Source organism: Dermacentor andersoni, chromosome 8 (assembly GCF_023375885.2).
Source record: "Dermacentor andersoni chromosome 8, qqDerAnde1_hic_scaffold, whole genome shotgun sequence".
Lineage (NCBI taxonomy): Eukaryota > Metazoa > Arthropoda > Arachnida > Ixodida > Ixodidae > Dermacentor > Dermacentor andersoni.
In genome coordinates, this window is record NC_092821.1 from 82,827,522 (window position 1) to 82,839,732 (window position 12,211).

The window sequence follows — 12,211 nt, forward strand, 5'->3', positions numbered from 1 at the left end:
GAAAGACGTCTCTTTCTCTTGGGGACCACTGTAGGAGAAAGACTTCTCTACCCTGATTGAGCGGCTTACAACTTCCCCAATTCCGTCACACGTTGACCATTTTGCGCCCATTGAAGTACGAACTGACGCGAGTGGTCATGTCATCGGCGCTGTCCTCGCTCAGCCTCAACAGGGCCAAGACTGTGTCATCGCTTACGCTAGCCGCCTTCTTTCCACGCCCGAGCGAAATTACTCCATTACTGAGAGAGAATGTCTCGCGCTCGTATGGGCGTTCGCGAAATTTCGGCCGTACCTTTTCGGTCGGAGTTTCTGCGTCGTAACCGATCATCACGCCCTCTGCTGGCTCTCCTCTTTGAAAGACCCAACTGGACGACTTGCATGTTGGGCATTGCGTCTACAAGAATATACATTTTATATTATGTCAGGGCGCCTGCATAAGGACGCTGACTGCCTGTGCCACAATCCCGTGGGTCAACCAGACGATACCGATGCAGACTCGGACATCAGCGTTCTATCCCTCTACGGCTTCCTCCATGTTGGCGACGAACAGCGCAAAGATCCGGTTCTTCGAACAGTTATGGAACGCCTAAGCTCCTCGCCCAATGACCCGTCCCTCCGGATGTTCACCTTGCGCGATGGAACTTTATACCTTCGTATCGTTCGTCCTGACCGCCCGGAGCTCCTTCTAGTCGTTCCCAAGCACCTTCGACTCGCTGTGCACCAGCAACTTCACGACGCTCCTACTGCCGGCCATCTGGGCATCACTCGTACGTACGACCGCCTGCGGCTCCGCTTCTTCTTGCCCGGCATTTATCGCTCTGTGCGCCGTTACGTCGCTTCTTATGGCCTGTGCCCACGCCGCAAGACGCCTGCTATGCCTTCCGCTGGTTTCCTGCAACCAGTTGATATCCCTACAGAGCCCTTCTTCCGTGTGCGCCTAGACCTCCTTGGCCCCTTTCCAATTTCCATCAAAGGAAACAAATCGATTGCTGTAGCAACCGATTATGCCACGAGATAGAGCATCGCACGAGCGCTACCAACGAGCTGCGCTACAGATGTCGCCGACTTCTTACTATACGACGTCATCCTGCACCACGGCACCCCTCGCCAGTTGCTGATGGATCGCGGCCACTACTTTCCATCGAAGATTGTCGATGACCTGCTCCGCTCCTGTTCTACAGAACACCAGATTGCTACCGCGTACCACCCTCAAACGAACGGCTTCACCGAGCGACTCAACCGCACGCTAACTGAAATGCTGGCCATGTACGTTTCCGACGATCACCGCGACTGGGACGTCACTTTACCATACATCACTTTCGCATACAACTCGTCCCGTCACGACACTGCCAGATTTTCATCATTTCACCTGTTGTATGGCCGCGACCCCACCTTGCCCTTTGAAACGTTGCTACCTTCCACAGTACAGTCAACCAGCACTGGTGACGCTCGCGATGCTATTGACTTAGCGGCCCAGGCGCGAGAAGTCAGCCGTCATCGCCTCAGAGTATCGCAAGCTTCTCAAAAGCCACACTACGACCTTCGGCACCGAGACTCCCATTTTCCACCTGGTTCCCTTGTCCTTCTATGGATGCCTTCACGTCGCGTCGGCTTCTCGGAAAAACAACTTTCCCGTTATTCTGGTCCGTACCAGATCTTACGCCAACTGTCCGACGTGACATACGAGATCGCCCCAGTCGGTCAGTCTTCCTTGTGTCCTAACGAAACCAGCGATGTTGTTCACGTCGTCAGGCTTAAGCCCTATGTCCCCCCATTAAGTGAGGCTCTGTAACTAGCACCGGGACACAGCTACTCTGCCGGGACGGTGAGGTTATGGTGAAGAGAAGGAAGTTGAATTAGACTAGAGGAAGGCAAAGTCTGGCAGTTGCCTGAGCTCCATATACCTCAGTTGCAAATATACATTATTTTACACTCGTAGGCCTGCTTTCTTCCTGCAACAATACGGATAGAGTTGAACGTGCTCTCAGGAACGCAGGAAGCCTAAAAGCAGTGAAGAAACTAGGAATTCGCAAAAATCAGACGTATGCGTTAAGAGACAAAGCCGGCAATATTATTACTAATATGGATGAGATAGTTCAAGTGGCTGAGGAGTTCTATAGAGATTTATACAGTATCAGTGGCGCCCACGACGATAATGGAAGAAAGAATAGTCTAGAGGAACTCGAAATCCCATAGGTAATGCCGGAAGAAGTAAAGAAAGCCTTGGGAGCTATGCAAAGGGGGAAGGCAGCTGGGGAAGATCAGGTAACAGCAGTTTTGTTGAAGGACGGTGGGCAGATTGTTCTAGAAAAACTGGCCACCTTGTATACACAATGCCTCATGACCTCGAGCGTACCGGAATCCTGGAAGAACGCTAACATAATCCTAATCCATAAGAAAGGGGACTCCAAGGACTTGAAAAATTATGGACCGATCAGCTTACTGTCCGTTGCCTACATAGTATTTACTAAGGTAATCGCAAATAGAATCAGGAACACCATAGACTTCTGACAACCAAACGACCAGGCAGTATTCCGTAAAGGCTACTCAGCAATAGACCATGTTCACACAATCAGTCAGGTGATAGAGAAATGTGCGGAGTATAACCAACCCTTCTATATAGCTTTCATCGATTATGGAAAGCGTTTAATTCAGTCGAAACCTCAGCAGCCATGGAGGCATTACAGACACATGGTGTAGACGAGCCGTATGTAAAAATATTAAAAAATGTCTATAGCGGCTCTACAGCCACCGTAGTCCTCCATAAAGAAAGCAACAAAATCCCAATAAAGAAAGGCGTCAGGCAGGGAAATACGATCCCTCCAATGCGATTCACAGCGTGCTTACAGGAGGTATTCAGAGACCTGGAATGGGAAGAATTGGAGATAAGAGTGAATAGAGAATACCTTAGTACCTTGCGATTCGCTGATGATATTGCCTTGCTTAGCAACTCAGGGGACCAATTGCAATGCATGCTAACAGACCAGATCATTAATCCAGATCATGGCAGTGAAATAATGAGAATAAGAATGGGCTGGTGTGCGTTTGGCAGGCATTCCCAAATCATGAACAGCAAATTGCCATTATCCTTCAAGAGAAAAGTGTATAATAGTTGTGTGTTACCAGTACTCACGTATGGGGCAGAAACCTCGAGGCTTACGAAATGGGTTCTACTCAAATTGAGGACGGCGGAACGAGCGATGGAAAGAAGAATGATGGGTCTAACGTTAACCCATTAAGGACCAGCGTGACCATATAGTCACGTTAGTCTTCACAGTGGATTTCAATGAAATAAGATTAACAAAGCGGCGCCAAAATCGTCTTTGACGTGCCGTTTGACAGATTACAGTTCCCTTTATGGATACCAAGTGGCAGCAGCTGTCAGTCGTTCTGTGGGAGCCCCTCGCAAAGGCGGGAATAAGTGTTGCTCTGCGAGTAGCGTTGCCATGCATCGCTCCAAGGGATAATTGTGTTTTTTTTCACTTATTGTTTAAGCAATAGTCAGATATCCTTACCTCCGTACTGACCTTTGAATATGTGACCTTCGATGAGCATTTGTAAAAGATTAATGTTTGATTTATCCATGAACGAACGTGTTATCTTGCGCGTTGCCATATAGTTATGCTGGGCCTTTAGGCTACCGAACTTTTTATTTAACTTCATTCTCATCTCTTGCACGTCTGCTGCCACGTTCTCGCAGTGGTTATTTTTTATTTTATTGTCTGAATAGGCTGATGTTGGAAAAGATAGCGAAGATAGTCGTAGAGGATGATGACGTCGTGTCAGTGATTTATATCGAGCCGCCAGAGGCTAGCACCTATTCAGATGAAGACTCGGTCGATGAAGACTCAGTTGGGCTCATTGACAATCTAAGCAGGTGGCAGCTATGAGCCGGCGCTGAAATGCGGAAAGCCTATCCGCTTCGGGTATAAAGTATGGTGCCTAAATGCCAAGAACAGATACCTTGCAAACTTGAAAGTGTATCAAGGCAAGCAGCTAGGGGAGATCCCAGCACATCTCAAAAATATGAAAAGGACTTCGGAAGAGCAGCGGCGCGACTTCTTCAAATGGTGGAAGAACTCGAAGCAGAGACGCAAGACTTTAGTTTCTTTTTCAATTTTGATAATTTATTCACAAGCATGAAGCTACTCAGGCATCTCAAGGCACAGGGCTACGAAGGCACGAGCACAGTGAAGCAGAACCGTGTTCCCAAAGAGTGCCCTATCGCTTGACCAGAATATGTTAAGTGCCAACCTCACGGGCACGAAGATCCCGCGCTGAGTGACCACGGGATAATTGCGGTCTACTGGATGGACGATTCTTTAGTAACGATCGTAAGCACCATTCACGGCGTAGAGCCAATGTCATCTGCAGACAGGTACTCTCGTGTTGATAAGAGGCGAATGAAGGTGGCCCGTCCAAACACTGTTGCTCAGTACAAGCTTTATAGGAGGTACGGACCAGATGGATGCAAATGTACGCGTCTATAGGATTGCAATCCATGGCAAAAAGTGTTGGTGGCCGATTTTCATATGACTTTGTAATCTATCAGCAACGCTTGGGCGCTGATTCGTAGCACAGGGCTCAACGTCACGCAGGTGGAATTCCGCAGGCAAATTGCACAAAGCAACCTGATGCGATGGGACAATAAGCCTAGAGGACCTGGTCAACGAAGAATCCCAAAGACTGGTGATGTCTTGAATGGTACACGGTATAACCAAGCGGCCCACTTTGTTGCAACAATACCTAATGGCAAGAGGTGGAGGTGTGCATGAGATAATTGCAACAGCGCGGTGCACACACACTACACAAAGTATGATGTCGGCATGTGTATTCCATGATTTAAACCATATCGCACTAGATAAGTGCTCGGCTATTCGCTATGTATGTTTTTTTTTGTGATGTTTCATGGCTTGAACTAAATGTTTTAACTTTGCGTATTTTGCTGTAGCGTAAGGGCCCAGTGTGACCATATGGTCACGGGCTATATTTCAAAAACTAATTAGCCAAGAGTAATAAATCCTTGCATGTGAATTATTAGTACAAAGGTAAGCTAATATATTAGATTTATTTCAATATAGCAAGAAAAAAAAGAAACCGGTCCCTAATGGGTTAATGGATAAGAAAAGAGTAGATTGGGTGAGGGAACGAACGAAGGTTAATGACATCTTAGTAGAAATCAACAAAAAGTAATGGGCATGGGCAGGACATGTAATGAGGAGGGAAGATAACCGATGGTCATTAAGGGTTACGGACTGGAATCCAAGGGAAGGGAAGCGTAGCAGGGGGCGGCAGAAAGTTAGCAGGGCGGATGAGAATAAGAAGTTTGCAGGGACGACATGGCCACAATTAGTACATGACCGGGGTAGTCGGAGAAGTATGGGAGAGGCCTCCGCCCTGCAGTGTTCGTAACCAGGCTGATGATATATATATATATATATATATATATATATATATATATATAATGAAGGCCTTGCATCAGTATTTACAAGGCCTGATCATAGGAGGCAGATCAGTTTCACAGCATAAGCCTTCAAGCACCACCAAGCATTTGGCGTCTTTCGATGAAGCAAACTTTCTTCGTGAAATTGTCGGACAAATCGGTATCGCTACTACTGCTTCTCCTTTCTGCAGAAACTGCAGTGTTTCACTCTATATATCTTTTTTTAACGTGAGTGCGAGTATAAGTGCTGCTGCGCATGACTGCTGTTGATTCCGATTTCGAGGGAATTCGGCTTGGCCTCATTTCCTTTATTGAGTGAATTGGACAGGGTGCCCCAACTATCATGCACCACGTATTAAAAAAATTGGAATTGCGTTACACGAAGAAAGCCTACTGCACATGGTTTCCAGAACAATGGAGTAGCCGCCAGTACTCTCCCAATCAAGAAAGTGTCCATGAGGCATTTGCAGGCACAGCCAAGGGACATCTAACTGGCTATTTTCAGCGACGTACGCGGAGAAAACCTAGTGCACATGGTATCCAGTACAGTGGAGTAGCCGGGAGTACTCTCCTAATTATGAAAGTTTCACTGAAATATTTGCAGGCAGGGCGAAGGGACATCTAACTGCGCTATTTGCAGCGACGTACTGGAAGAAAACATAGGGCACATGGTATCCAGTACATTGGAGAAGCGGCGAGTACTCTTTGAATTATAAAATTGCCAAAGCGGCATTTGCAGGCACAGACAAGGGACATCTAACTACGGCATTTTCAGCAACGTACTCGAAGAAAACCTAGTGCACATGGTATCCAGTACAGTGGAGCAGCCGCGAGTACTATCCTAATTATAAAATATCACGGAGACATTTTGCAGGCACACACAAGGGACATCTAACTGCGGTATTTTCAGCGACGTACGCGGAGAAAACCTAGTGCATATGGTATCCAGCACAGTGGAGTAGCCGGGAGTACTCTCCTAATTATGAAAGTTTCACTGAAATATTTGCAGGCAGAGCGAAGGGACATCTAACTGCGGTATTTTTGGCGAAGTACTGGTGGCGTACCAAATTTTCTGACTGGTAAAGAAAGCCGACGATAAAAAGTAAAACGCGACTTCGCTCCACCCGCATCACCAATCAGCGCCCTCAAATTAGCTGCGTGGTGTTCACACAGAAATTTAAAACCATATTGAAGTGATAAAGTACCGATGAGCCAGCCGCCGCTTGTGCTTTTAGTGCGCTTGTCATCCTATTGTCAGGATTTTCAGAAAGAAAGCGAAATTCTCAAAATAGGAGCCATGCATCACCACGCCAGTAATGATGCAGTGAGCTATTAGCTCCAATAGAAGTTTAGGTGAGAAAGCTCAAATTATTAGGGCGACAAAACTCTGGTAACGAACTTTAGGTGGGGTGGGGCGGAGTAGGCTTCGGCATCGCCGAAGGGGGCAGCATCCTCCCCGGAAAACTCCGGAGGGGACTCGGGCTTACCCCTTCCCCCGTAGTCGGCGCCGGTGAGCCTAAGTGCACTTTGAGCTAGCGCACTTCGCTGCTAGTGTCATTCGCAGGCTGCCTCACGGGGAGCCTTAGCGACACTCACTGCAGGGTGAGTGTGCTGGGCGAACAGATTTCGCGGCGGCCAATTTTATAGCCTCGTTAGTAATGCGTAAAAGATAACTAAACTAATATTGAAAGCTGAATGAGGAGTAACTTTTAGTAACTGATGTTTAGGTCGCTAACGTTACAAGGTAATAAAATGGGCACACTGAAAAAACAAAACAAAAAAAACCCCTAAGACGTGAATACCGCTCTCGGGCTGCTTACAGCCGCACCTTGTAATGGCCAGCAGTTGTTTCGCGGGACACTTTGTTTGGACCGGTACAGGTTAAGTCTTGCTGTCTTGTCTTGGCTCGTGATGAATAATGTTGTTATCGAGGTTGCAATAAATTACTTCGCTTGTTATGAAGTTGATTCTAAATGCTGTTTCTAACAATAACAAGCACTTTTTGTGCACCCATTTATAAGTTAACATATGTATCGCCACCAATTCAAGAAAAAACTTTTCCTTCTCGTGACGCTCAGCGCGCTCAATTGCACTTGCTCAAAGTGCACTCTAGCTGGTCCGTGTGACAGGGTTATTGGCCTGTTTGGTGGCCTTCGTAAATCGCGCACTCGTTGAAGTGAGCCACTGTTACGCAATCTGTTCAGGGTCCATTGGCATAAATACTTTTGCAATTCGCTTTCACACTTTTCTTCTTTGTTTGTTTCTTTCTTTCCTTTTTTTCTTTTTCTTTTTACCTCTTAAGCTGTAAAAGTGGCATAATGACAGACTTGGTTTTCGGTTTTTTGAAAGGCCGGTCTGTGGCCGAAAACTCGTAATAAATAGTTTTTTAAGAAGTGCGGCAGACTATTTAGTTAATAAGCTTCGGGCACGCATAGGTACCTCCGCCCTGACATCACATATATGCTTCTGAGGCCCGCAGTGAGTATTGTGTCTCGCTCATATTTCATTTCTTCTTTTTTGCTTACAGAATATGTTTTTTTTTTGGCTGCCAATTATGCATCAGAAAAGCACTCTTTATTGTGTTTCGAATTGTTGCTAGTGAGCATTGCAGTGTCCAATGTATTGAATATTGGTATTTAAGGCAGTCCACATCACCTATAAAAAATGAATGGTTGTATCTTTAAGAGGTAACAAAAAATTTACCAAGCAGTGTAAAAATACTTTATTTCTGCCCGTATGCAATGTATTAAAAAAATTAAAACAATATTTTGCGTTGATGGGTGATAGATCGCAAAAGTAGTTTTCAGATTTTGAAAGCGTACTAACAGCTATTTATGGCGGAGTTCTTCATTTTGCAGCAAATAGCATTTGGCGAGCCAGCAAATTGAGCAATTGGCAAATTCTTATAGGCCTGCCTGGCTTCAAGACAAGTCAGGGAATTACGCTTTCTTGTATCACTAAACCGTTATCTGTTCTCTAGAAAGAAAATGTAGCGACAATGCTATTGTACTCAATTTCAAAAGTCGTTTGCAGCACTACTGAAGATATGAGGCATACGCAGATAATATCCTTGCGGGCCGGAATACAATTCTGGACACACCTGTTGAATATTGGCGGTTGAAAAATTTAGAGTTCGCGATACGTTACATGACCTTTGTACATGCGCATTCGATACCGGGAATGACATTGCGGGAGAGCATACGAAGCGGAGCACATAACTGAGCACATATCGAGGGTCTTTCGCATTTACTACTGGCTCTGAGATCTACAGCTTCTCCAACGGGGCAAAGACATTTAAGTTGGAGTTTAGTACAGCGAAAGACTCAGCCTTCGCTTTTTTTACACTGTAAGTACAACATACTTCAAACTTATTTTGTCAAGGTTTTGTTGTCGTTCATATCGAAAGTAAAATACATTGAACATTACAAAAAACACATGGCTTACAAGAAAGCTAATGCGCTCGCCACAAATATATTCATATTCAAACAGTCACCCAATCATCGCGACCAGTAATTGATACTTAAAACCATGGTGTCGAAAACATTAAGCAACCAAATGTTCAGTTTTGCTCTGCGATGAGCCTGGTACAAAAAAAAAAATCTAGCGCTAAATTCCGCCATTTTGATCGCTCTATCTTTGGCAGCAAAGAACCGTACATCGATCAAACTTTACACATAGAGAGGTTCAGAAGAAACCTAGGAACGGCTTTTCGCTGGCTCAGCTGTTTTTATCGGCCCGCTGCGCGTAGCTTTCGTCTGTCCAATATGTTAAAGAAATTCTCCATTAGTCTGCCTAAAAAAAAAATATATATACATATATATATATATATATATATATATATATATATATATATATATATATATATATATATATATGTGTGTGTGTGTGTGTGTGTGTGTGTGTACCAGCTGTTGATCTTTTCGTCAGGGAGATGCGGCGGTCCTTGCAAACTGTCTTCGTCAGGATCAAGACATCCAAAGTCCCCTTGCAATTTCTTTTACACTAAAAGCCCGGATGTATCAGCCTGAAGTAGTACAGTCCATCGACGAAACGATGTACAAGAAATGCATTCCAGGAAATTTTTCGCAAGACGTGGATCCCCTTGAGGTATGTTGCACGGCCACACCAATCGTCGCTACGCTTCCTCAGCAAAGCGGTTATTTAGTTGTTTTTTGTATTCGTCTCGTGAATCTTCACAAAAAGTATATATATATATAAATATATATATATATATTCATTCACAGCTGTTTTTATTGGCCCGCTGCACCTAGCTTTCGTCTGTCCAATATGCTAACGAAATACTCCATTACTCGGCCTGCGAAGATACATATTATATATATATATATATATATATATATATATATATATATATATATATAATCAGCTAGCGCGATTGCAATACGACGCTACGTATGCATGAATTCACCAGAATGGTATCACTGTATCAAAGCTGCACTGATAGCAATTGCAGTGGTCAGAATTTCACATCAGCTTTTTATACGGTGTCGTAGTTCTACGTGTAGTCAACATGGCACGACGCTGCACGCGAGACAACCAGTAGTACACAGTAGCACTGGCACCCTGCTGTCACCAGGCGTGTCACAAAATTGGCGCAGGGAAGAACGCAGCCAATGGCGTTACTGGCGTTACTCTACGGACGACAAGATGAGGATTACGGGGAAACCTTCGGAGTTTGCCACCGTTGATCAAATGATCAGGTAGATTTAGCTTGACAGTTACGCTCCGTTTAGTTCAAACCTGGTGCCGTGTAACGTAAAACTGTTCCAATATGTTGTTATTCCTTTCTCCTGGCGTAAGCTTTAGGTCGCCACCGAAGGAAGCAACGGGCAGTAATCAGCAGCATTCTTTTACGAGTTCAGTCAAATGATATCGACGTTCATGGGAGCTCACATCCACTAGCCTTTCACACAGCTTAGGATTGCCTACTTTCAGCGATGTTAATTACCTAAGTGGCCGTCGTAGAGGCGAGGAGCACGCTCAAGTGCATTCGTTTTCGGTAGGGCCGAAGCAGCGAAGTGAAAGTAGATTCCCGGATGAGGAAGGCGGCGCCCTCGTCTGCGATTGGTCCGCTCTCCCGTACTTAGTTTGTGGTTCCTGGTCAACAATCGCGCCTCCGTGATTGAAGTTTAAAAATGGAACTAAAACGAATGTTAATCGGACGACAGTTGGTCAGTGCGTTGTTGTATACTTTCGCAAAGAGCTGTGCTACGTTATATGCAACGCGACAAAGTTTACTACACGCAAATATGCTCTCCGGCAGCTCCTAGCAGTCCGTGCCAAAGCAATCGGGGCCCAACCGCCTTCTATTCTTTTAGAAACCAGGCATTCTTACGCTATTAAAAAAATCTGTTTTGTCCGGCGTATTAATGCATCTTTAACGCGTACACGTCACTTTCAGGCGGTGAGTTCTCGCGGTTTTGTGAGGTCGCGTGACAGACTGGTGAAGTAAGCGCCATCCGCAAGCCTATCGTCAATGCAGAGGGCTAACGGCAAAGAAGGCGCCGAATCGGAAATAACTACTTTTGTATTGTCCACTGATGCATAATTACAATCTAGACGGCATTGCAAATGGGGAATCATCGTGGTTCTCTGGCCTCGCATGACTGATAGGCTACATGTAGGCGGGCCAACAATGCTTTCACTAATCGTGGAGGGCCAAATAAAGACTTGAAATGGAAAGAGCTCTGAATACTTCGCGTTATACCACCACTGTAATCGTAGTAGGGAGTGGTATTCACGCCGCTCGTAAGCACAGACCTTGGCTGTGTGCGCAAAGTTCTTGCTTGTTGCGGAAACAAAACATTGAGCTGTTGCTACGGAAGCGAGAAAACCTTGCTATGCGGTACGTCCTGCAATCTTATATAATTTTCTAACCATTCACGAGCTGGTTGCGCACGCGCTGTCAATAACGAGAAAGCACGATGGTGGCGGCGCCAATATGGCGCGGATTGCGTGTCGTATGCTCACGCAGTTGACATCGCAATAAACATTGGTTCAGTTCATTCAGGCGGAGAAGGTCAATCTGGTATCTTTTCCGAGAGGATAAAGCAAGGAGTTCAATAAATCGCAATGGTGAGTTAGTAAGTGAGCGATCCTGTCACAACCGGATGTAGTTCCAACTCATTTTCGATGACATTAATGGAAATACGATAATTTGTTACCGCAGTCAATTCATAGCTCTTCATGCGAAACTGCCAGTTTTTATTGTGATGACAAATTTTCATGCACAGTACTTTCTTTTCTGCAATACCCCGCTATCTTACTAGCACAAACATCCAATCAAATATTTCCTCTCACTTATCGGTAAAGAAATAATTGCATTTTACTCTACCGCGATTGCTATATTAAGCTCAAGTGCTTCTGTATTGCAATAGGTTTGTTGCATATTTTAGCGTAGCGCGAAAACTCTTGCACACCTTTTCAATATGTGGTCAAAAATCATGAAGCTCCTAAATGTAATTGAATTATGGGGTTTTACATGCCAAAACCACTGTCTGATTACGAGGCACGCCGTAGTGGAGGACTCCGGAAATTTAGACCACCTGGCGTTCTTTAACGTGCACCTAAATCTAAGTACACGGGTGTTTTCGAAATTTCGCCCCCATCGAAATGCCGCCGCCGTGGCCGGGATTCGATCCCGCGACCTCGTGCTCAGCAGCCCAACACCATAGCCACTGAGCAACCACGGCGGGTAAGCTCCTAAAAGTAAGATTTAGGAGATTTACATACACTGTCATGATGCAATAT

The 12,211-nt window shown here is 45.3% G+C and overlaps 1 protein-coding gene across 6 annotated transcripts in view; it reads left to right on the forward strand.

Moving 5' to 3' along the window:
* The window catches only part of LOC129386736 (uncharacterized), a 94,929-nt gene that overhangs the window by 51,934 nt on the left and 30,784 nt on the right, over window positions 1-12,211 (forward strand). For 5 of the 6 annotated variants that reach the window (XR_008614039.2, XM_055074903.2, XM_055074900.2 and 2 more), the window contains one exon: window positions 9,371-9,550. The exons of the other annotated variant lie outside the window; for it this stretch is intronic. Coding sequence is in view for 4 of the 5 variants with exons in the window: in XM_055074903.2 (XP_054930878.1) it covers window positions 9,371-9,550 (180 nt within the window). In the remaining variant the exon portion in view is untranslated. The remainder of the gene's footprint in view (window positions 1-9,370; window positions 9,551-12,211) is intronic. 6 annotated transcript variants of the gene reach the window in all.